Raw genomic sequence first — 25,053 nt, forward strand, 5'->3', positions numbered from 1 at the left:
AAAATACACTCAGGTTGCTATGGAAATCACGCCGCTTCAAGAACACTAGTTGGCAAAGCATTCCACACCGGTTTCTACTAGCCAACCGCTTTGAATGACGTAGAAGAACTTGTCAGAAGATGCAAAGGTTGTCAAATGTTCACAAGACAAGCTCATGTGCCAGCTCACAATCTCATATGCATCCCACCCGCTTGGCCTTTCTCCTGCTGGGGGCTGAATCAAGTAGGACCTCTCAAGAAAGCAAAAGGCGGTTTCGAGTACATCTTCATAGCAATTGACAAATTCACCAAGTGGATTGAATACAAACCACTCGCAAAATACAGCGTAGCCAAAGCAGTCGAGTTCATCCAAGACATTATGCACCACTTCGGCATGCCCAATCGAATCATCACAGATTTGGGTTCTCCCTTCATAGCCACAGAATTCCAAAGTTGGGCACAGGGCTACGGCTTCAGAATAGATTACGCATCAGTCGCACATCCAGAAGCCAACGGACAGGTAGAAAGGGCTAATGGACTCATACTAGCCGGATTAAAACCAAGATTGTATGAAAAACTAGTGGACTATGGATCAAAATGGATTGAAGAATTACCCAAGGTTGTATGGGGGCTACGGACTCAAATAAGCAGAGCCACCAGATACTCACCTTTCATCCTGGTTTATGGATCAGAAGCCGTACTACCTGCCGACTTGATCTGGACATCACCAAGGATAGAACAATATGACGAAGGAGAAGCAGAACACACCCAAAGATTAGAGCTCGACTATACAGAAGAAGTCAGAGTAAACGCTACCCTTCAATCAGCAAGATACCTCCAAGGATTAAGGCGCCACTACAACAAGAATATCCAGCATCGATCACTATAAGTTGGAGACCTAGTACTAAGAAGAATACAAAAAACTGACGGACGCCATAAACTACTCAGTCCATGGAAGGTCCTCTTATCATCATAAAAGTCACCGGACCAGGCACATACAAGTTGATAACCGAAGACGGAAAAGAAGTCAACAATACATGGCACATCAGCCAGCTAAGAAGATTCTACGCATGAAAACAACTTAAGGAAGAATATATATACAAGCCACAAGAGATCAATGTTCATGATCAATAAAGATGGTGTTCCTCGACAACTTATGTACTATTATGGCTTATCAATGTTCATGATCAATAAATATGATTCTTTCTCGACAATATATGTCTTATTATGGCTTTCCCCGAGTAGTTTCCAATGAGCATACCGACCGAGAGCAAAAGAACTGAAAAGATGCTTGAGCCCACCGATGAGGGTAGCTAACAAGCTAACACCCGAACCAAAAAGCAAAATGACTGAAAAGACACCTAAGCATACTGGCCGAGAGTAAAAGAGCTAAAAACATGCTTGAGCCCAGCCGATGAGGGTAGCTAATAAGCTAACACCCGAACCAAAAAGAAAAATGGCTGAAAAGACGCCTGAGCATACCGGCCGAGTAGCAAAAGAGCTGAAAAGATGCTTGAGCCTGCTGATGAGGGATAGCTAACAAGCTAACACCCGAACCAAAAAGCAAAATGGTTGAAAGACACCTGAGCATACCGGCCGAGAGCAAAAGAGCTGAAAACATGCTTGAGCCCGCCGATGAGGGTAGCTAATAAGCTAACACCCGAACCAAAAAAGCAAAATGGCTGAAAAGACGCCTGAGCATACCGACCGAGAGCAAAATGACCGAAAAGATGCTTGAGCCCACCGATGAGGGTAGCTAATAAGCTAACACCCGAACCAAAAAAGCAAAATGACTGAAACTAAGCCTGAGCACAAATCAGAGCAATTTCAAGACAAGACCCTCTAGCTCCTTGTTCCAAATAGCAAGAGGCTCGGGGGCTACACTCAGAAGATCCCAAGAAGCGCTACATGATTTCGTGCAAGAAAGCACTTGGACAACACTTGTACCTACTCGGTAGGACCTAAAGAAACAAGACGAGGCTTCTAGAGCTCTACCATGAAGTGCTCGGGGGCTTGTCAATCCTAGGATGTTTTTGCAACCAGAGATAGGACTAGATGCTGACCACACTCCTAGTTAAGCCAAAAAGAAGAAGCTGGAGATTTCCTAAGTCTTTTTAGTACTAACAAGAGCACAAAGTTTGTCGAGACAACAATCTATACCGAGTTGTTTACAAGTCATAGACGAAAGCCAGACAAGCACTCGACAAATCAAGAAGTCTGTCAAGACATCGATCTACATATACTGAGTTGTTTACAAGGCACAAACAAAAGCCAGAAAAGCACTCGACAGATCAAGAAAGTTTGTCAAGACAATGATTTACCTAAGCCAGGTTGTTTACGAGACAAAGAAATACAGACAAAGAAGACATCAACAAAAAATAAATAATCTTCATTCAGTCTTCAAGTATAGTGTTTTTATTACAGAAGCTAGAATTTAAAGGTCGATTACATCAAGCACTGTCATCAGGAGAAGAAACATCAATGTTAAGATTATCTACAATCTTCCTGGCTAAATCATCGACCTCAGGCTCCAACTTCTCAATAGCATCTAGATACTCTTGACTTTTGGCTTCATCAGCAACTTTGGACAAAGGAAACTCCAGAGAAAGAACTCGGACCTGGGCAAGAACATTCCTGGTACACAGATGGGCACACCTCTCCACGAACTCCTAGAAACGGGTTGGCACTTGGTGAATAAACTGAGCCCAAGAATGACCATCATCTGTTGGAGTCTGGAGAAGGTCGGCTACTGATCAAAAAGACTTCCACAAAGCCTTCCAGTTCTCAATAGCCGTTGCCAACTTGCCAGTCAAGTCCTCAATGATTTTTTGGGCCTACACAAGATCTCTGTTAGCTCCACGCCTAATCAACTTAGCAAGCGTGAGTTCTTCTTTAGCTCGAGTAATTACCTCCTCAGCCTTATTATGGCTAGTACAAACGAGTGTCTTCATCTCCTCGATACCCTCCGAGAGCTTCTGCTTTTCAACTCGAAGAGCTAGACCAAGCAACAAAAGATAAGTCAAGAGAAAGGCGAAGTTGAATACAAAGGGGAAATGAAAAAGAACTCATGATACCATGGCACTCTTTCTTCATGACCTCCATATTTTTCAAGGCCTCCTGGGAAGCTGCATCCCTCTGCTTTTCTACATCAACTACCTGGGCACGAAGAGCCTTCTCCTCCTTCTGATGCGTCTGATGCTCAATCTCCAACTAAACCCGACAGAGGTCAAGCTCCGCCTTTAGGGTACTCACTTTAGAAGATAACTTTTTCTTAGTTTCAGATGAGAAAAAGAAGCCGGTATGATCATGAGAAAAAGACTGAGCAAAAAGAGAGAGAAAAACAAGACATAAGGACAGAAGAAAAACGAACATCCAAAGAAAGAACCGTAGAAAAAATTACCTAGAGCTTTTCCCCAAAAGAAGTCGCAAGGGTCGACAGGCTTCCCTAGGCGGCGGTTAGCTCCGACAATCGATGAGTGGCATCAAATTGCTGCACCACATCATCAGCCAAAAGCAGACCACCAGAAGCAAGAAAGGAGAGGGAGAAGCCGACCGAGGCAAAGAAGGCACGACCAGGGCAATCTCCTAGGAAGCCACGACCAATCCCTCAGATGAACCCACCGTCATGGCCACGGTCACCTCAGGAGTAAGCAAATCAGCAGCTACATACTCTGTCCCCCTCACAGCCACCTCGACGACCGTGCATTCCGAGTCCTGAGACTCAGTACATAAGGGCACACCAGAGGGCTGACAAGAAGTCGACTGAGGGTTCAGAGAAGACAAAGGCCTAAGAGTTGACAAGGAAACTCACCGATAAGAATAAGAAAAAAGAGGAACAGAAGCAAAGAAACAAAACCAGAATTCACTCACTCAGCCATCTTCTTCTTCATAAAACCAAAAGAAGACCACGCAGGGGAACCACAGCGACAAAAACATCACCGCCAACCTGCGACTGGGAGCGGCGCGACCGGTACTAGAGCCCCAGAAGAACTCAAACCCGACGACCGCTTACTACAAGGGAACAAAACCAAAGTCAAAACAAAAAGAAGGGTTTCAACAACAGGAAAACAAGAAAAGAACTCACCGATGAGTAACAAGGACGGCATCATCATCCTCTTCTTCTTCAGTCTCGACCAAGGCCACCATAGCACCGGCTGAAAAAGGACAAAAGTACTCGGTCAGAGATAAAAACAAACAATAAAAGGACAGAGCGTATTAATATGCTCACCTAAGAGCATGATAGCTACAACTAGAGTACCTAGATGAGTACTCAACTGACGAGACTTCTTGGCAGCAGATGGAGCAGAAGAAGAACTATCCGCTCGCCCCCTCTTTTCTAAAGTACGAGGAGCTCGAGGAAACTAGACGAGGAACATACTCTTCATATACGTCAGAAAATGCAGGAAGAAACACCAGGAAGCATCATGGTAGTTTAAAACTTACTGGTCAAGGACGCCCCAGCAAGACTACCCCCAACCTCCACATTTGCAGGACAATCATCTAGGGGAATTGGATCAACAAAATTATGCCCCAATTCCTATAAAAGAGTAAAACAACAAGACAAGGAAGATTAAGAAAAAAAGTGGATACAACAAAAGACATTCACAAGTACCCGCATAAGAAATGCAACAACTCATAGCAGGGGGCAGGGTTGTTAGCACTATACTCAAGGACAGCAAGCGGGATAACTGCTTACTCCTTTCAGCATCTTCTGAAGACGCTCGAGCACCTCTTCATCAGTCAACTCAAGGGCAGGGACCATACGAGAAGGGTCCTCCACCCCGGAGTACTCAAAACCGAAATGTTCTCGCTCCTTCAAAGGTTGAACTCAGCGACGAAGAAAACTAGAAATAATCTTGAAGCCGGTCAAGCCTTGCTGCTTCAGAGTGCAAATCCTCTCAAGAAACGGCTTGATCGCCTGGAATTCGGCCACCGTCACAGGGTTCTTTTCCCATCGGTCATTAACCGAGGGACCAGATCCAGAATGAACTGAAAAAAGGAGGAATCAAGTTGGCAGCATAGAACCAAGTCAGCACGCCAATCCCTCACAGAATCAACCAGGTCATAGTCAAAGAACTTGCTTTTAAGACCCTGACAAAACTGAATCCCGCTAGCCACCAAGAACATTGGTGTCATTGCAGCGGGGTTGGGGCTTCAGGCGAAAAAAGTAACGAAAGAGGGAAAGAGAAGGAGGAATTACAAGAAAAGTTTCACAAAGATGAACTGAAAATGAAAAGATGAAGGACAGCATTGGGAGCAAGATGATTCAGGCTAATCCCGAAATAGTTGAGAAATCGATGAAGAAAGGCAGAAGCAGGAAGGCAGAGACCGGCACGGATAAAGGAGACGAAAAGAATAATCTCACCAGGACTTAGAGCAGGGACCCGATGCTCGCCTAGAGCTCTCCAATTAGCAAACTCCTTGCTCTAGAGCAAGCCATCACTCACAAGCTCGCGAAGCTAATCTTCAGTTGTTGTTGGACCCGGCCAGATCTTCTGAGCTGGCGCGCCAGCTGTTGATGTTTGACCACCGATAGCCTGCCACGGGGGTCCCCGGGGCAGTATGTTCGGGCTTCAACGTATGCGGAACTCGACGGTAAACGCAAGAGATAGTTGATTTATCCTGGTTCGGGCCCTCGATCGTGATCGAGCAATAGCCCTACGTCCAGTCGGCGTTAGCCTTTGTGTTGGATTGATTGTAAAGTGTTGTGTTTCTAAAAGTCTCTGTCGCTTCTCTAGGAACCCTGCCCTCCTTTATATAGTCAGGAGGTCAGAATCCTAGTCGGTTTACAATAAGGGTTCCTAGTAGGATTACAGAATAATACTACTACTAAGATTACATGGGAAGAATCCTAGTTAGACTAGATCTTCTCCCTTCCTTGTGGGGTATCTCATGGGTCCCGCACCGACAGTTACTAATGGGCCTCCAACTTAGGAGCTCATTATGGATGCCTATAAATAAGTGGGGTGGGCAACGGGGCTAGTGATCCACGCCATTTTGGTAGCCGCCGCCGCCCATCCTATGTCTGCGCCTGCTGCTCCTCGCGGACCTAGCAGATTGAAGGCGCGACTCTTCCTCCCTGTACGTGTGGATACCTCGGAGTTGCTGTATTTGGAGCACGAGGACGAACCGCACGAAGGGGATGGATGTACGGACGACTTTGCAACTGCACGGCACTGCTACGACGCGTACGACTACATTGAGTCGCTTCCGCTGCACCTACGCGTCTAGTGGTAATCCCATGATCTATAACTAGCAGTAGATCGTGGTTTATGAGGTCATTTTTTTTTGTTTTCTGACTAGCATAGCATCCTCTAAACCCTACAGTGGCATCAGAGCCAGGTTACTACATTGTTATAGGTTCGGATGAGTGTGTATGGAGATATGTGCGGTTTGAGATGAGTCTCTGATCATGGTTCGTGATTTTACCGTGTTGGTCTTGTAACGATCTACTCGTACCGGTCGGAATTCCGCCATCCGAGTTAAGTGATACATGTAAATCCAGTCATGGCAAGATGGAGATCAATCAGATTGATCGAATCGAACCTAGGTCAAGTGCTGAGCGCATGTGATGCGCAGCGGTGATAGATTGGATCTACTGTCGGGTGCCGGGGTGCAAGAAAAAGTGTTGTTCGGTAAAACAAGCCATAACTTTTGCATACGACCTCGGATTGAGATGAACTCTAAACGAAAATTGTAGAGAAAAAATTTTTACATCCAATTCTCACCGCCCTTGGCGGTTTTTCTGAAATTAGATTTGCGAAAAAATGGCCAGGAAGATGGTGTTTTTGGCGTTTTAAGATTAGACATCGGAATCGGTTAACTCTGTTTTGCAGGAATTTATGACTGGTATAGCCCTTATGTGTATGTGATGCATGCATGTAATTAATTCATGGCTTGCATGTCATGAGTATGACAATATGGCTGGAGCCACAAAGATATTGTCAATTTGATGTAATGGCCTACGTGCCAACCTATGATGATCCTATCTGCGACTATGTAATTTTCTTCACTGCCTTGCGTTAGTGATAGCTAGTCTTGGTGGACTCATCACTGAAGGATGGCATACATGGATCATGGAGATCATCATGAGGAACAGTTCGATTGAGATGGAGATCCCCAAAGAAACAATGGGTTATACCATGTCATATCTGTGTTAATGCCGTTCTTACTATGTTCTACTTTCACGTGCGATAATATTTTTGTCTACATGCGATGGTGAAGTAGAACAATCCCTCGGCAATGCTTAAGTTAAAATGCTTCCCCAAACCTTGCACTATCATGTGTCTTGTACAATCGGTGGTGGGTCTATGAAATTAGGGTGCCACTGGTTTTCCTTGACTAGACAGGTTCGTATCGGATACTTACAGCAGAAGGGTTGGTTACATTGGACAAGGTCATCCTAACAGTTAGGGACCTTGGAGCATGAGTAGTTGGGCACCAAAGCATAGAGATGCTACCCAACAATAAGAGTCATATGTGATATGATTAGCAAAGAGCTGCTTACCAATTTACCATGTCTTCTAGCGGTGATGCTAAAGCTCACTAGTAGACTTGTTAGTTGTGGATCTTGAATCACTAAGTTTCAAGAGAGGGATATTGATTTTAGTGGGAGTAGGTTCTATTAAAGGTTTAATATTGTTTACTCTGTCTTGGATACATTGTCTTAGTATTTTGTATTACTTTTGTTGTAGATAAATGGTGCCTAGCAATCAACCATTTACTTTGCGTTCAATTCTTGAGAAAGATAAGTTGAATGGAACAAACTATACGGATTGGATCCACAACCTGAGAATTGTTCTCAGGGTTGAGAAAAAGGAAAGAAATTCTAGACACCCCATTACCAGAAGAGCCTTGCTGATAATGCACCTGCTGTAGAGAAAAACGCTTACAAGAGAGCATGTGATGCTGATCTTGAAGTGAGTTGCCTTATGCTTGCTTGTATGGAACCAGATCTGCAGTTGCGGTTTGACAATAACCATGCAGCGCACGATATGATTGTGGCGCTCAATGATATGTTCTAGACTCAAGCCAGGACTGAAAGGTTCAATGTCTCAAAGGCTTTTGCTAAAACCAAGCTAGCAGAGGGCACAACAGTTGGGCCACATGTGATCAAAATGGTTGGTTACACTTAGAGGTTGGAGAAGCTGGGCTTCCCAATTGGCCCTGAATTAGCTACTGATTTTATTCTCGCGTCTCTTCCGTCTAGCTATGGAAATTTCATCGCAAACTACCATATGCATAGGGCGGAGAAGGGCTTGAATGAATTATGTGGCATGCTTAAAACAGCAGAGGCTGATATCAAGAAAGGTGCTGGCAGCAGTTATGTGATGGCGGTCCAAAACAAGCCTAAGTTTAAGAAGAAGGGCAATTCTTAGAAGAAGAAAAAGGGCAAGGCTAAAGATGAGATCTCTAAGCCAAACCCACCTGCGCCCAAGGGCTAGACCACCTGCTGATGCTGAGTGCTTTCATTGTCATGGGAAAGGTCACTGGAAGAGGAACTGCAAGCTGTACCTGGAATCCATAAAGGATCGCGGCAGTAAAGGTACTCCCACAGCTTGTACACTTGTTTATGTTACGGACATTTTCCTTGCTAATTCTTATATTAATTCTTGGGTATTTGATACTGGATCAGTTGCTCATATTTGTAATACGATGCAGGGAATGATAAGAAGTAGAAGCGTGAAAAATGGAGAAGTTAATTTCCGCGTAGGCAATAATGCAAGAGTTGTTGCGTTGAACGTCGGGACGATGCAACTCCACCTCCTATCAGGATTTATTATGGAGTTGAATAATTGTTATTTTGTTCCTAGTTTAAGTCAAAACATTGTGTCACCTTCATATTTGATGAAGGATGGTTATTCATTTGCGAGTAAAGACAATGGTTGTGTGATCTCTAAAAATGGCATGTTTGTGGCTTCTGCATCCATTGTGAATGGGTTATTTATTTTAAATCTTGAAGATGCTCCTGTCTATAATATAAGTGCTAAAAAGCCTCGGCTTAATGAGTTAAGTCCTACCTATATGTGGCATTGTCGTTTAGGTCATATAAGTGAGAATCGCATGAAGAGGCTCCATTCTGATGGGCTTTTAACTTTGTTTGATTTTGAATCATACGAGACATGTGAGGCTTGCCTGCTGGGCAAGATGACCAAGACGCCCTTCACAGGTTTTCCTGAGAGGGCGACAGACTTGCTAGAACTCATACATACTAATGTGTGTGGACCAATGAGTACGACAGCAAGAGGCGGATTCCAATACTTCATAACCTTCACTGATGACTTTAGTAGATATGGCTATGTCTACTTAATGAGACATAAGTCTGAGACATTTGAAAAGTTCAAGGAGTTTTAGAATGAAGTAGAGAATCAACGTGGCAAGAAAATTAAGGCTTTGTGATCTGATCGTGGAGGCGAATATTTGAGCCACGAGTTTAGCAATCATCTAAAGAGTTGCGGAATTGTTCCACAGCTTACGCCACCTGAAATGCCTCAGAGAAATGGCGTGTCCGAGCGACGTAATCGGACTTTGTTGGACATGGTTCGGTCTATGATGAGCCAGTCAGACCTACCAGTTATCATTTTGGGGATACGCTCTAGAAACTAGCCACTTTCACATTGAATAGGGTACCGTCTAAGTCCGTAGTTAAGACACCACATGAGATGTGGACTGGTAAGAGTCCCAGTTTGTCTTTTCTAAAAATTTGGGGTTGTGAAGTTTATGTCAAATGACTTATGACAGATAAACTAACACCCAAGTCAGATAAATGGTTTTTTCGTGGGATATCCGAAGGAAACTTTAGGGTATTACTTCTACAACCGATTAGAGGGCAAAGTGTTTGTTGCTCGGAATGGTGTTTTCTTAGAGAAAGAGTTTCTCAAAAGAGAGAAATGTGGACATAAGGTGTATCTTGAAGAAGTTCAAGATGAGCCAGTTGGGAAGGACTCTACGAGTGATGCTAATGTAGCAGAATAAGTTGAGATACCCATGGCAATAGAAACACCACCACAACCACGAAGGTCAGCAAGAATCCGTGAGTTGCGTGGGGATTTGTTATTGCTAGACGATGATGAACCTATGACTTATGCGGAAGCAATGATGGACCTAGATTTTGAGAAATGGCAAAGTGCCATGAGATCCGAGATAGATTCCATGGGAAACAATCAAGTTTGGAGCTTGGTTGACCCGCCTGATGGGGTTAGACCCATAGAGTGCAAATGGATCTATAAAAAGAAAAAGGATATGGATGGAAATGTTCACATCTATAAAGCTCGACTTGTTGCAAAGGGTTTTCGACAAGTTCAAGGAATTGACTACGACGAGACTTTCTCACTGGTAGCGATGCTTAAATCTATCTAGATCATTCTAGCAATAGCTGCTTATTTCGATTATGAGATATGGCAGATGGATGTTAAAACAGCCTTTCTAAATGGAAATTTGGATGAGGATGTGTATATGATACAACCTGAAGGTTTTGTTGATCCAAACAATGCTGGAAAAATTTGCAAGCTTCAGAAATCCATTTATGGATTAAAGCAAGCATCTCGGAGTTGGAACATTCGTTTTGATGAAGTGGTCAAAGCGTTTGACTTCCATCAGAATGAAGAAGAACCTTGTGTTTACAAGAAGGAAAGTGGGAGCGCTATTATATTTCTGATCTTGTATGTGGATGGCATATTATTGATAGGGAATGATATTCATATGTTGCAATCCGTAAAGACTTCACTGAATAATATTTTTTCTATGAAGGATTTAGGAGAAGTAGCATACATTTTGGGCATCAAGATCTATAAGATAGATCGACGAGGCTTATAGGATTAAGCCAAGATACGTACATTGACAAGGTGTTGAAACGATTCAACATGGAACAGTCCAAGAAAGGGTTCTTGCCTATGTCACATGGTATGCGCTTTAGCAATAAATAGTGTCCTTCGACAGCTGATGAGCGGAAGCGCATGAGTAAGGTTCCATATGCCTTGGCAGTTGGTTCCATCATGTACGCCATGATATGTACTCGTCCAAATGTCTCATTTGCTCTAAGTGTTGCGAGCAGGTACCAAGCTGATCCAGGAGAGAGTCACTGGACACTTGTTAAAAACATTCTTAAGTACTTGAGAAGGACTAAAGATGTGTTCCTAATCTATGGAGGTGAGGAGGAGCTCGTTGTAAATGGTTACACCGATGCTAGCTTCCAAACTGACACGGATGATTCACAGTCTCAATCAGGTTTTGTGTTCACAATAAATGGTGGTGCTGTAAGCTGGAAAAGTTCCAAGCAGGAGACGGTGACCAATTCTACAGCAGAGGCCGAGTAGATTGCAGCTTTTGGAGCTGCGAAGGAAGGTGTTTGGATGAGGAGGTTCCTCATTGAACTTGGTGTGTTTCCGAATGCGTCCAGCCCATTGAATCTACATTGTGACAACAATGGGGCAATTGCGCAGGCTAAGGAGCCAAGGAATCACCAAAAGAACAAACATGTACTGTGGAAATTTCACCTCATTTGAGAGTTCATTAGACGAGATGAGATCAAGATGTGCAAGATATACACAAATTTGAATATTGCAGATCCTTTGACAAAGGCTCTTCCACAGCCTAAGCATGAGGCGCACATGAGAGCTATGGGTATTAGATATCTTTGAGATTAACTCTAGTGTAAGTAGGAGATTGTTGGGAGTATGCCCTAGAGATAATCATAGAGATGATTATATTGCCTTGTATCCATGATATATTATAAGTTCATTGAATTTCCATTAAAGACAACCTATATCGATTAGCAATTATGTGAATTGTTTGTGAAACTCTTTTACTTGTATGGTTATTCTAATGTTGTCCCTTGGTCAGAGTTCGTGTGAGGACACACATGAATAATGGATCAGCACATTATTAGTTGATGACTATGTTTCACAAGTCATAGACATGGAGATGCCAAACTAATAATATGGGCACATGTATGACATGGGGCTAGACTGACCCAACGTGAGACGTTATTATCTCTATTCACATCATGTATGTTATGTCCTTCGACCTGAGATTGTTGTATGTATTCAAGATGTGAAATGACCTACTCAGGGACTATCAAACGCTACTCCGTAACAGGGTAGTTATAAAGGTGGTTTTTAGGTTTGTCGAGAAACATGCTATGAGACATAGACAATCAAGAAGGAATTTGCCCTCTTGTATATGAGAGAGATATCACTGGATCACTCTAATGATTAGATCAAGAAATGCATGGCCGTGCTTGGGTTAAGTGTTAACCTATGAGTTGGACCAAATATCGTGAGGCAAGGGAATAACAAGTATGTGGTTTTGTGGTGGTTCGTCTGATATGATCTTTGCGTACGCATAGAGTTGACATGCCTTGCTAGAGGCCGCTATCAACTAATGGCCGAGTAGGAGTACTCGGGCCATGTCTATGTGTGCATGAACCCATAGGGTCGCACGCTTAAGGGGCTGAAAGCCTAATTCGGATTGGATCCGAGTTAGACAAGGCTTAGGGTTACTAATGGGCCTCCAACTCGGGAGCTCATTAGGAACGCCTATAAATAAGTGGGGTGGGCAACGGAGCTAGTGATCCACGCCATTTTGGCAGCCGTCGCCGCCCATCCTACGCCTGCGCCTACTGCTCCTCGCGGACCTAGCAGTCCGAAGGCGTGACGTTTCCTCCCTATACGTGTGGATACCTTGAAGTTGCTGCATCTAGAGCACAAGGACGAACCGCATGAAGGGGACGGACGTACGAACGACCTTGGAACTACATGACACTGCTACGACGCGTACGACTACATCGAGTCGCTTCCACTGCACCTGCGCGTCTAGTGGTAATCCCATGATCTATAACTAGCAGTAGATCCTGGTTTATGAGATCGATTTTTTTATTTTCTGGCTAGCGTAGCATCCTCATAACCCTACAAACATTTCTTGTTGGCAGTGACTCACTTCCTATGCTCAAGGTCATAGGACATCTTTTGGGATTCAAAATCTCTCTCTAGTTGCCCAAGCGGCATCAGCCTCGTTTGTCTCCCTCACCGGTGCCACAAGCTCAGTGGGACACGGTGAGATGACTACACAGTCCACCTCAGCCAAGATGAAGGCCAGGTCAATCTTTTTCTTCTACTCCGTGTAGTTGTCATCTTTGAGAGTGGGGATCTCTTTGATACAACCCATTAAGTTGTATCCACCTGAAAACATAATTCATATAGAGAGAACATAAATAATAACAACAATTGCATGCCTTGATTCAAACGTTGGTCAAAATTAAAAAATACAACTGTTTATACATTAAATCTACGTCACCATTGGGCAGAAATAAAAATAATGCATAAAATCATTAAAATTATGATATTGTTATTAACAACGTTGGTTAGAAAATAACATCATAATCATGTTAAAATCTCTTTTTCTCCTAATTAAATATCACGTTGGTTCAAAATAACTAGGAGAATAAACTATTTCTTTAGCAGCGGAAACTTAAACATAATTTGTGAATTTTACCCACAAGGAAAATTCATATTTCTACTATTTTCTTTGAGCCATTTTTCATTTTTCTAGAAATAAACATTTACTAGAAAACAAAAAAATAAGGAAAGAACTGGGCTTAATCAATGCAGTTTCTCAGGCCCAAAACGACAAAACCGCCCTGGCCCAGCTCCCTTGCACTCGCGCTGACCCGCACCCAGGCCGCAACCTGGGCCTAGGCCGGCAAAGCCGCGCGGCCGCGTGCGCCCGCCCGGGCCGGCCTCCGGTCAGGCTACTCTCCGCCGTCCATCTTAATCCGACTGGCCACGCGGGCGTTTCGCTCGAACAAAAACGCCCGGCGCGGCGTCCTTCCCCGAACCCTAACTCATTCTTCTCTCGCCCTCTCTCTCTCACGCAGCAGCTCTTAGCGCAACGAGTAGCAGCAGCGACCAAGCGAGCATGGCGCCGTTGCCGGCCCTCTTGCCGACGTGCGCGCTCCCCACGTGGGTGAGCACGCCGCCGTCGAGCGGACTAGGGGCGGCGCCCTTGGCCGGAGCTCGCGCAAGCCCGAGGAGCGACGATGGCTCAGCTTCTCCCCGCTCGTCGACGAGACGACGACGGAGCTCCTTCCCGCACGCCGGTAGGAGACAACCCATGCGATGCCGGTGGTGACGCGCGGCAGAAGAGTCCGGTAGGTCCTCCTCTCCGTCGTCCGATCTGTTTCTTGGGTGAGGATTTTCTATGGTTAGGGTTAGAGACTGTTCTTCTTCCCTGAGATGATTTCACGGGTTAGTGTTCGGCTTTGAGATCCTTTCCAAAAACCGTCACCCTTTCTCTTCACTGTGCTTCACTCGATTAGGGTTAGGGTTACTCTTGCTACCGGCGACCGTCGGTCTAGCTTCGGCAAGCCACCTCCCATGCCCTTTCCCCTTTCCCCTTCTCTGTCTTTAGATCTTGCTGTGTTCTTCTCAGTTCTTTGCCGATTGGGGATTATGGTTAGGGTTAGGGTTTCGTTAGGGTTAGGATTAACCCGATTCGTTTTTCGTTCACCCGATCTAGATCTAAAAACCCTAGAAGACCTAACTCTGATACCATTGTTGAGATCGAAAAGATCATCTAGGGTTAGATCTAGCGGGTTCTCTATACTGTGAATGCGATATCGAGAGTAGAGGGACAGAGAGGAATAGAAGAAGAACAAGTCGAACCTGACACCGCAGAGGGAGATGGTCCAGAAGCCGCCATCTCGTTCGTCGGTGAAGTCTGCGCACGGGCAGCTACGTTCGGGGAAGAGGTCAATGAAGTCGTCGACGTCGGTGGAGCGGGGCGGCACGGCTGGTGGCTTCCCGTCACTGGCTGCGCCCCTCTCTGATCGGGATTAGGGTTTAGGTTTCGGTGGGGAGCTCGGCTCAGACGAACCTCGTACTCAGAGCCGCCGGCCCCCACCTCTATATATTGCGCAGTGAGACAGGGGTCCTCTAGCCATAATGGGCTGGGCGCCTCCGATCAGGGCATGGATCAAAGGCCTAGGATTAGAGATCAATCAAACAATTGGGAGCAATACCTTTCTCAATCATCTCATGAAGCAGGAGACAGGCCTCATAAGATTTCCCCAGGAAATTGAGATGACGGATCAAAGTATTGTATGTCACAACATCAGCGACAAACTCTTCACTTCCAAGCAAGCAAAGTGCTTCATGAAGCTTCCCAAGTTTACAGAGACTGTGGATCACAATGCTGAAAGTCCAGCTATTTGGAGCAATTCCCTTCTTGACCATATCGACGAAGAGCTTGACAACAGCCAACCATCTCCGATCATCACAAAGCCTCCTCATCACAGTGTTGTAGTTGACAACATTGACATGACATCCAATCTCTGCACTACACTCCAAGAGGCACTTTGCAGCCCAAGCAGTTGACCTGCGGCAAACCCCATCAAGGAGGATATTCAGAGTAATCTCATTGGGACGCAGCCCAACAGACAGCATCTTATCTACCAATGCAAGGCTCTTATCTACTCTGCCATTTTTGCATAGTCCATCCATGTAAGTACTGTATGTGATTGTATCTATTGTCCACCCTTTTGCACTGCTCTCCTCAAGAAGCGCATCTACTTCCTGGAAAGCACAAGCCTTGCATAGAGCTTCAACCAGGACATTATAAGTGGCTGTGCTTGGTGCAAAACCAGCTGCAATCATCGTTTCCAAGAGATCCTTGGCCTCATGTATCATCCCACTCGTGCAGTAGGCGTGCAAGATAGGCGTATACGAGTGAGCATTGGGCTGGCACCCTTCCTCCAGCATCAAGTCCAGCACGCCAAGAGCCTCAGCCACCCGCCCGGCACTGCACAGCCCAGATATCAGCGTCGAGCAGGTGACTACGTCCGGGGCCACGCTGTTCACCGCCATCCCCCTCACGACCTCGTAGGCCGCGTCGAACCAATGCAAGCGGCAGGCGTACACCCCGCACGCGGCAGCGTCGGGCACGACGCCATCGGCGGCCATGGCATTTAGCACCGCGAGCGTGGCTCCCGGTTGAGACGCCGATGAGAACGCCGCGGCGGCCGTGGTGAAGCAGGCGGCATCGGGGCGGCGCCCCATGAGGCTCCGCATTTCGTCGAGCAGGTGCAGGGCCCGCTCGGCGCCGGCGCCTGGGTGGTCACCGCCACTGAAGCAGCGAGCGCGGAGATGAGACAGTTGTAGTCGTACAGGTGTGGGGACCGTGGTCGTGACGGAAGAGGCGGGGGCGGGGGCTGGTCGGAGTGTTCCTTCGCGATGGCGGCGAAGTGGAGTAGGTAATCTCGAGCGGACTTGGACAAGCGGCGTAGATGCAGGAGACGGGCAATGGGAGCAGAGGGGGAGGGCATAAGGAGGTGGGGGAGACTGTGGCGGCGACATCTGAGAGCGGCGGCTGGCTGCAGCTTTGCTGCCCGGAACGCAAGAAGGATGTCTGCCCACACACGGGTTAGGTTTAGCAGAAAAAGGAGCGGTGAGATGATAGACAACAATTGATTTTTTTTTTGGTTGCTGCCCGCAGCGGACGCAGCCTCCGCTCTTGGAAGTTGGAATCGCGGCGCGCCGCCTCCACGGGCCTCCCACGCTCCTCTCCCACTCCGTGAGTCCGTGCCCGCGAGGCCGCGAGCCGCGCATAGCGCAGACAACCGTCGCCTCCCCAAAGGTTGGTTTTTACCCGCCACGCTGGCCCTCCCGCCCCCACGCACGGAGGATGTTCGACGAAATGCCCGCAGCCGACGCCTTAGGTACAACTAGTCGGCAGTCGTGGGCACGCTGTTGCTACTCGTGGGGTGTTTCTTTGCGCGATGGTTTTTATTTGGGATTCGCTTTGCTTCTATTGAGGCCTGCGTTCTGTTCACGCGGGACTGTCTGCTTAGGGTTATTACCTACCACTCCCTCTATCCAAGTTACAAGAATGGGGTGAGTTAAAGAATGCTTTCTTTGAAATATACCTTGTTTTACTTTGTGTATCGATCTCTTAGATGGTCCAAGCAATTAATATGGCTTACATTGTTCTGCCTAATGTTGAAAGAGGAGATTATAATATGTTTTTTGGTATGTTCATATGCCTGTACATTCTGTTTTAGTTGTGCCGTGAGTTATTAACATACAAAATTGCTGATCATGCCATTCTCCACTTTGCTTCATACTTCTCAGTATTAGTTCCGTTTCATTGTTATGTAAAGTGAGTTTTAATCTTAACAACCTTCACCTGTGGTCCTCTTTAGCCTTGCAAGATTGACTCTGAGGAAAAGGCGAGGAAGGTTGTAGGGTGCTTCCGTGTTGTCGTCAAGGTGAATACCGATTTCCTACTGTACTACTACAAGCAACTACTTCCGATTATCTCTACTTTTTTACTTAAATGATGCCCAAGTGAAATCTCAGCACTGGGGTGTAGGATTTAGAATTGTGGCACTCAACTTTCGGCTTTCAAACATGTGAAGCTTAAGCAAATGGGAAATGCCCTAAAGATGGGAAGTTCATAATAAACCAATTTGAGGTTGAAATTTTGTTTTGCAAGGACCAGCCAAGACAACATAATATATTTACTCTGGGAGCTTGCACAATATGTGAAGTATTTGTTTTTTCAGGAACATTGGCTGGCTTCTAGTATGTGAGGCGGTTCTCTGTCTTGGTACTTCTGAAAAATTGAAGGGATTAGATGGAGCTGGTAATTTCAGGGCACTGAAAACTGCAACTGACTTTTGCAAAGGAGAATATAAGGTGTAATAAATTGTTGAAAATTGTCAAAGCTACCAGATGGTGGGGAGAAGATAAGGAGGCAGAGAGGAGAAGCTGACTTATGCAGAGAATAAGAAGGGGGCTGCTTGAGTTATTTGCTTGGATGATCTGAGCGCAGATATGGGGAGCATAGTACTATCCGTTTTGGCTATGGAGTTTTCATGTGAAGTTGTCTGTTTAGGCTAGCCGGGTATGTGTTGTGAAGTTGTGTTGCTAGAAAAAACTAATAGCTTTTAGTCACTAAGTTCTAACTAACAAGGCCACCAGTGGGTACTAGATATATTATTGTGCACTTTTGGTATGCCTCACAAGGCTATTTAGCTTTATTTGTAACACTTAACTCTAATCCTAAACTAGGAGGAAATTTCCCTTTTCTCATTTTTTCATCACTATAAAAGTAAAAGGTTGATGTTGCATATCCCTGTGGTGCCCCATACAATTAATTAGTTATTCCAACAAAGAACTATTCAGAAAATGAGTAGAATATGATTGGGTTAATCTTATTCAATCTGAATTTTTTCTTAAAAAACTTGCACGGAAGACATCAAGCATTCAAGCTACACTAACATGAATACTGGCTGGTGGCTGGTAGAGAAGGTGATCCTGTTTGTCTTCAAATGTGAGATGTCAAATTTGAGATTATGTTAGGTTGTTCAATGTTCGAAGTTGATGAGGATTTCATCTCACGCTTTTCTCGATTGGTTCTCTTTTAATTTTCTTAATGAATTCATCTACCCTCCAGTGGCCTCCCACAATGGTGACCATGCGCCTGCAGCTTTACAGAACCTCGGTTCGTCACACTGGGGATCATTAATAGTCCACCAAATGCAATGATGCGCTGCCCAGCCTTCCGAGGTTTGATTTCTCACATCATGGTGTACTGATGTTGTCAAGATTGATCAACTGATTGCTGTATGATTGGATCTGTGTATAGTTGAGTTTCATGCAAGTAGAGAGCATTTGGAACACTTGCAAATGAATGCGACTTTACCTGAAATTGTTCTACATAATTAAAAAATATAGGTACTTTATTTACAATTAATAGAAATGATTTTGTAAACCTAGACAATGCAATGCCCTGGAATGTATCTTACTCGTCCATTCTTCTTTACCATCAGTGCCTCCAAATATGGCGATTTGGCCACTGAAAACTTAATGTTTGATGCAGCTAGCTAGAAACTGAGCTGCAAGTTTGTGAGTATGATTTAAAAGCACACAGATTAGCCTACAGATTATTGGATTAGGTGTAAGATTTGAGGTTTTGTGCATCTTCCTTGTGCACTTTGATTTACTGAATCTGCGTAGTTTGGTTTCATCTAAACCTTGATATATATTTCCAGATATGCAATTTGGGCTTCGATATTTTCTTTAAAGGGCTAATTTATATTTTATTAATCACTTGTGCATTTACCCTTTCTGCTGGGAACTAAGCCTAACGGTTCAAGCGGTTCGAGCTTTGTACATGGAGCCTTTCAGCGCGCTTTGCTTAGCTGACGGGAGAATAAATGAACAGGGCACTTTGTCTCTTGACAAACAAGAAGCTAAACAAAGGAAGTTGTTACCTCAACCGCTACGCTGGTGAGTTGGCTTCCTTCCCTGTTCCTTCAATACAAAGATATATGAGGGTTTGAATGCTCGATGGATGCAGTGATTTGGTTTAGTTTAGTGTTACTCTTGATTTAAGCTGATTTGGGTTGGTGGATTGGTAGAACTGCCATTACAAACACTCTGTTTTCTGCATGATTTGAGGTGTAGAAATGTAGGCAATGCCATGGAATGAAAAATACAATGTATGTTTGTCCTGGAAATCTGAAATGTATAACTCTGCAAATATGTTTCTTTGGTTTTTTTCCCCCAAAATAGAACCATCTGAAGTTTCACTCTGCCAGTCTGCCGTATTCTGAAGCTCTTGCATTATCCAAACACATTTGTTATGGCATTTCTCTGTCTAATCTAAAATGTGTTAGCCTATAGGTTGGCCTGAATAAAGGTTCCACACATTTCTGACTAATGACTCGCTATTACTTCACATGTGTTGAATATTTTTGGCTTCCAGAACTCTCTTTACTGAAGCTGCAGAAATTCGAACAAAAGGGGTGTGCAGTTCGGGTGCCTTTGTCAAAATGACATCGATTTAGTTTTGAGGGAAATTAATTACAGTTAGTTTCGAGGGATTACACAACATTGATCAAACTGGTTTTGGTTCCACATTGTGTCTCTTTTAAGTTTAGCAATATTTTTGGTTCATATTTGAGGCAGATTATAGTCTTGGGACGTCTGCAAGTTTTAGTCTTCCTATTGCCTCCATTGGTTATAAAGGTGGTGTTCATGTCATCCATAGTAGTGTGGGAGGAGAGGAGGTTTCATGCCCACAAGGTGGTGTTGACTGCACAGCCTCATGTAATAAGATCAAAACTTTTTTTTATGGTTGCCAACACTATCTTTGGTATATTTTATTCAAATAGAATGGATATTGTTATGTAATCGATCTTATACTGCAATCTATCCAAAGTTCAAAATAGTTCCTCCGCAATGATGACTAAACTTTTGTAACACCCTGGTGTTACATTGTAACGTTTTGCTGAAACATTTCGTAAGCATCTGATTCAGGTGCATTTGTGTATGATAGGCTTTATAATCCATGTTTGGCTTTGAAACATTTTTACGAAACGGGAAAGCATAAGGTTATGTTTCGTGTCACATAACGCGTTTATTACCTTAATCGAATTATTGTTAACGCTAAATGTTATAAAACGTTTTGGGAATGACGATAAAAAGTTGCAGTCGATGACATGGATGGCTAGCGCGTACGTCCCAGGGGTCGGGTTTGGGGTTTCGACGCGAAACCTTTCATATCGACGTCCTCCGCGTAAGTATTTGAAGTGGTCGACGAAGCCACCTTTGGCATTAGTTGTAGAACAATTGGCTTAAGAAGTAGCGCAATGTCGCGACTGAGAGTGATGGCTCGGTGTACTCCTTTTCGCATCGAGCAATTGGAGTAGCGTTTGGAGCGCGGCGTACACATTTTCTAGCTGCTTTAAAAGTCGTGCACGTCACCTGGCTGAACTCTGGGCACGGTCACCACCCCGTTTGGTTTGCCAGCACGCTTTGCCGCGCGGGTCAGAGCCACTGCCGCGCCCGGCTGCGCTCGCTGCACCGTGCACGCGCACGACCCGCGCGTCCTGGCCTCCTGCTCGCTGCTGCCCGCCTACGCGCTCTGCCCCGCTGCTGCTCGCCTGCCGCCACGTCTGGCCCGTCCTGCGCGCCGGCACGGCCACATTTTCCTTGTCACCGAGACGCGACGCGCACGTCTTGCTCTGCTCTGCTTTGGCCGGGAGAGCGCCGGTCCCGCGCTGCACGTCGCCTGTCGCCACGGCGGTTCTGCGCCGTTGACATCGCCTTGGCTGTTTGTGCGTTGGACGACGGTCTGCCCGCCGTCACCTCGCGTCGCACTCGCGCTGTGGACCTTGTCGGATGCTGCCCACTGCGTCGCCGTATCGTTGATTCGTCGGCTTGCTGCCACACCTTGCTGGCTGGCGCCTGGAGCCACGCCCTACTGTTTCCCCATGGCCGTGTAGGTCAGTAATTGCATTGGCGACCACCGCAGGTCCGAGCCATGCCGCGCCAGGATCTCCCCTGTCCCCACTGTCTCCTTGCTGCCGAAGCAATTTTCCCCAATTCGCCTTAATCATAGCCGTAGGCTCATTTCGCCTTAGGCACGGCTCCGTTAGGCGTCTGGCCACGCCCCGTTCCCACCTTGCGGTGGGTGTCCTTACACATGATCGGAATTTCTTAATTCCGCGTCACCGGCTCCATAAGACCGAACTGACGTCCTCCAACGGCGAGCCAGACCCGCAGTGCATCTCGTATCGATTCAGTGCACCCACAGTCTCACCATACCCCCTGAGCACCCCGCGCACCTCAGTCGTAGCATCGCAGCAGGCCAGCCCCACCGCCGCGGTAGTGCCCCCGTCGGTCACCACCGCACCGCCGCGAGCTCACGTGGCTAGCCTTGCTTAGACCGCCTCTAACCTAACCATGAACGCAAGGGTGTCGGTGAGTACTCCCTGGTGCTCGCTAGCTCGTGCGCTGGCCTCGCCGTCGCTGTTGCTCACGGGAACGCGCTCGCCTTTGCAGGTCAGGAGCCACCGCCGGGGAGGGGGTTTGCGCCTGTGTCTCTGCTCGTCGTGTCGCCTCCAGTAGCTTCTACGTGCTATCCAGGTACCTATCAACCCCTTAGGTAGGCAGTAGGGGTTCAGGTGAGGTCGGCGTGGTCGCCCGGTGCCGTGCCGTCGCGCCGGTGCGTGCCCTAGGGGCCAGGGACCTCCTCGCGGTGAAGAAGAAGTGGGAGGGTGCAGATGTAAAATGGTAGACTAGCGAAACAGTACCGTAGAGCTCGTAGCAAATACCGAGTTCGTCGGGGGTGTTCGTGCATTTTTGCTGACGTGCGCAGACTTTCCCCTTCGCGGGCCGTTGGCCATCTGGGCCGCGCCTCTACGTGGGCCGCACGCTGGACTGCTGTCGCGCGCGGGCGGGATAACGCGCTGGACTGGGCTGCGCGTGGTGGGCCGGCGAAAGAGGATTCGATTTTCATTAATTCCTGGAAATTGAAATGCTTATTTATTTCCTGTTATGAATACAACTTCGATAAATTGTAGTAAATTGCATGGTGGTCCAAAAATAGCGAAACTAAGTTTGTTAGGTTCGCAAAAATGTCGCCTACCTGTTAGTACAGTGAGTTCACCATTAGCGGTTAGGATGGTAGGCTCATAAGCTTGAAGTAGAAAGCTTAGCGGTATATTGATCTTTAATTGCAAGATTTATTGTGGTAGACCGACGAAAACTTTAGCTTTGAAATCGTTACCGTAGGTTCCTTAGGCATTTATATGCTTGCTGTAAAAATGGTAACCATAGAACGAGTCGTTTAATGACGTAGTTATTATCCTTGCTTTATCGTAAACTAGCATTAGGAGTATGAATATCCGTAGTCATCGTAAGAATGTAGGACACGGTCATACATGTTAGTAGTACTGGTATATAGCTTAGACTTTAGGGGTCGTTTAGTTGGCCAAACTTTGGAGTGGCCAAATTTGCATAGTGTAAGATTCCCTACTGTAGCATTTTGTTTGTATTTGGTAATAATTATCCAATCGTTGACTAATTAGGCTCAAAACGTTCGTCTCGTAAAGTACAACCAAACTGTGCAATTAGTTTTTGATTTCGTCAACATTTAGTACTCCATGCATGTACCGCAAATTTGATGTGATGGGGAATCTTCTTTTTGCATAGTGCGAAAGTTGGGATTTTAGGTGAACTAAACATGGGCTTAGTAGGAAGACCTCGCTTAGTAATGTAATAGAGGTACTTTTGCATTGAGAATTTCTGTTGCCATAGTGTAATCATTGCATCGTCATTTCATGTAGATCACGAACAGGTAGACTTCGTACCTGTCGGTGATCCAGAGTACGACGAGGTGATCGAGGAGTACGAGGACGAGCTTTTCACATAGGAGAGAGCCCAGGAGCCTGTCGGTACTGACTTTGCTGACTCGGCACCTGCCCAAGGCAAGCCCCGGTGCATAACCCCTATTTTTAAATGATCACTGAATATATTTATATGATATGCATTTACGTTATAGGCATTTTATGGAAACTACATGCATAGATATATCTACCCTAAGTCCTACTAGTGCAGGTCGAGTAGCTGCTATGCTCAGGATGTCGGTAGCGTGAGTAACCTGACGTTACTCGCAAATAGGTGATTACACTATAATATCATGATAAAATAATGGGAAGGAAAAATGGTGACCGGATAGGGATGTGGATTTGGTACTGGTGGGTGTGAGGGGTTGTGTCCTGCGGCCAACAGGGCATAGCCCGGTTACACTTTTTCCCTGTCTGTGTCGATTAAGGACCGGTCGTTGCATATGACTCTAGGCAAGTCACAGACTATTGTCCCGAGCACATACTTGGGTATGGGCGTAGGGAAGACTTGCTGCTCTCTTGTCGTGGATCCGGCTCTTTCTGGACCGACTGATGGAAAGAGGAGGTGGTGGAGGTCCTTGCGCCGCACTGAGTCCGGGATTCAGAGGCGGGGGCTTGGAGTCCAAGTTTGGATAGGGACCTGGACACCCAGGACAGGAGAGTGGTAGGTTCGTCCTGCTTGTGCCTGGGGTACAAGTGGGGCGTGTGTCTTTGAGGCACCCAGCTAGGCACATTGATTCGCGAATCGCCGGGTTATCCGGTACGGCTTGTCTACGGTTTAGCACCATAGTAAGAACTGGAAGTGGAAAAGGAGAAGGAACAATATCGATTGCTCAACTCTTGCTTGAAAGTAGTACAGGTGCTTATATAGATTGACTAGATAAAAACTTAATACGGCTGATGATAATAATATATCAATAAGGACTCACTATTAGTACTGCTTTTGGCTAAAAGAGAACCAGCAACCATAAAGCCTGGCATATTCCTTGGAGTCGGGAAAGTATTCCTGCTATCGGATAAGTCTTGCGAGTACATTGTGTACTCAGGGTTTATTTACCCCTGTTGCAGGTGACGCTTGAGGAGTTTCTTGAGTGGAGGATCCACCTGGTGGGCTCAGACGAAATCCTCGTTATCTTATCGCTAGATGTTATCCTTTTAATATTCCGTTGTTTATCATTCCAAACTCTCTATTTGTTATTGTAATAATGTACTTTTTCAGAAACTCTAATGTATGAAATGGACTTGTGTTGTAACTCGTTTTCATTATTGGATCCTTGGGGAAAAATGTGGATCTTTCGGGCTCTCCCTCGGGGTGTGTCTGACGGATACCGCTCGTGGTAGTGGCTTTCGGGGTGCTTAGTGTCTGGTGGAAGACGAGCGCCTCCGTAAGTACGCTATTCCGGGTGGTTTTGGCACAGTTGGTACCAGAGCCAATAATGGTCACGAGTTCATCACTCTTTTACAAAACTAAAAGTTGACCAACAAAGGTTTTGTGAAAAGTAGGATGCGATTAAGTAAGTTATATAAGTATAAGCCCTAGCTATATGATATATCTAGGATAGCGGCACTGGTTTTACCTAATCAGTTTTCTGTAGGTACACTGACTTACGTTGTGTAAGAAATCGCTTAGTATACGGAAAGTGAGTGTGCGATGTGCCAAAAAATTTACGAACGCCGCTATATTCCGGCTGGAGTGAACGTATAGGTCGAAGCATGCATCATATATTAGCATCTTTTGAACTAGGAATCCCCCTTCACGTATAATGAAAGTAGTAAATTGGCAGGACTGACTTAATGAATACTTTAATAAATGTGCTGCCATCTCTTTAATCCCTAGATTCTAATCGGGAGGGTGTCCTAATGGATGGTTCGTCTCTCTTACAG

General features: G+C 45.7%; 1 protein-coding gene and 1 long non-coding RNA gene across 2 annotated transcripts; both read right to left on the minus strand.

Moving 5' to 3' along the window:
- Positions 1-2,761: 2,761 nt before the first annotated feature.
- LOC136513661 (uncharacterized) lies at positions 2,762-3,252 on the minus strand. The gene is made up of 3 exons (XR_010773404.1): positions 3,053-3,252; positions 2,888-2,973; positions 2,762-2,812 (listed from the first exon to the last, which is right to left on the minus strand). It is a non-coding gene; the product is annotated as an uncharacterized lncRNA (long non-coding RNA).
- Positions 3,253-14,962: 11,710 nt separating this feature from the next.
- On the minus strand, positions 14,963-16,042 carry LOC136510840 (pentatricopeptide repeat-containing protein At1g09900-like). The gene has a single exon (XM_066505162.1). The coding sequence runs from the start codon at positions 16,040-16,042 to the stop codon at positions 14,963-14,965; it is 1,080 nt and encodes a 359-aa protein (XP_066361259.1).
- Positions 16,043-25,053: the final 9,011 nt, after the last annotated feature.

Source organism: Miscanthus floridulus, chromosome 16 (genome assembly GCF_019320115.1).
Source record: "Miscanthus floridulus cultivar M001 chromosome 16, ASM1932011v1, whole genome shotgun sequence".
Classification (NCBI taxonomy): domain Eukaryota; kingdom Viridiplantae; phylum Streptophyta; class Magnoliopsida; order Poales; family Poaceae; genus Miscanthus; species Miscanthus floridulus.

Excerpts from the sequence above, each read along its gene's own strand:
- LOC136510840 (XM_066505162.1), bottom strand. The coding sequence starts at position 16,042 with ATGCGGAGCCTCATGGGGCGCCGCCCCGATGCCGCCTGCTTCACCACG.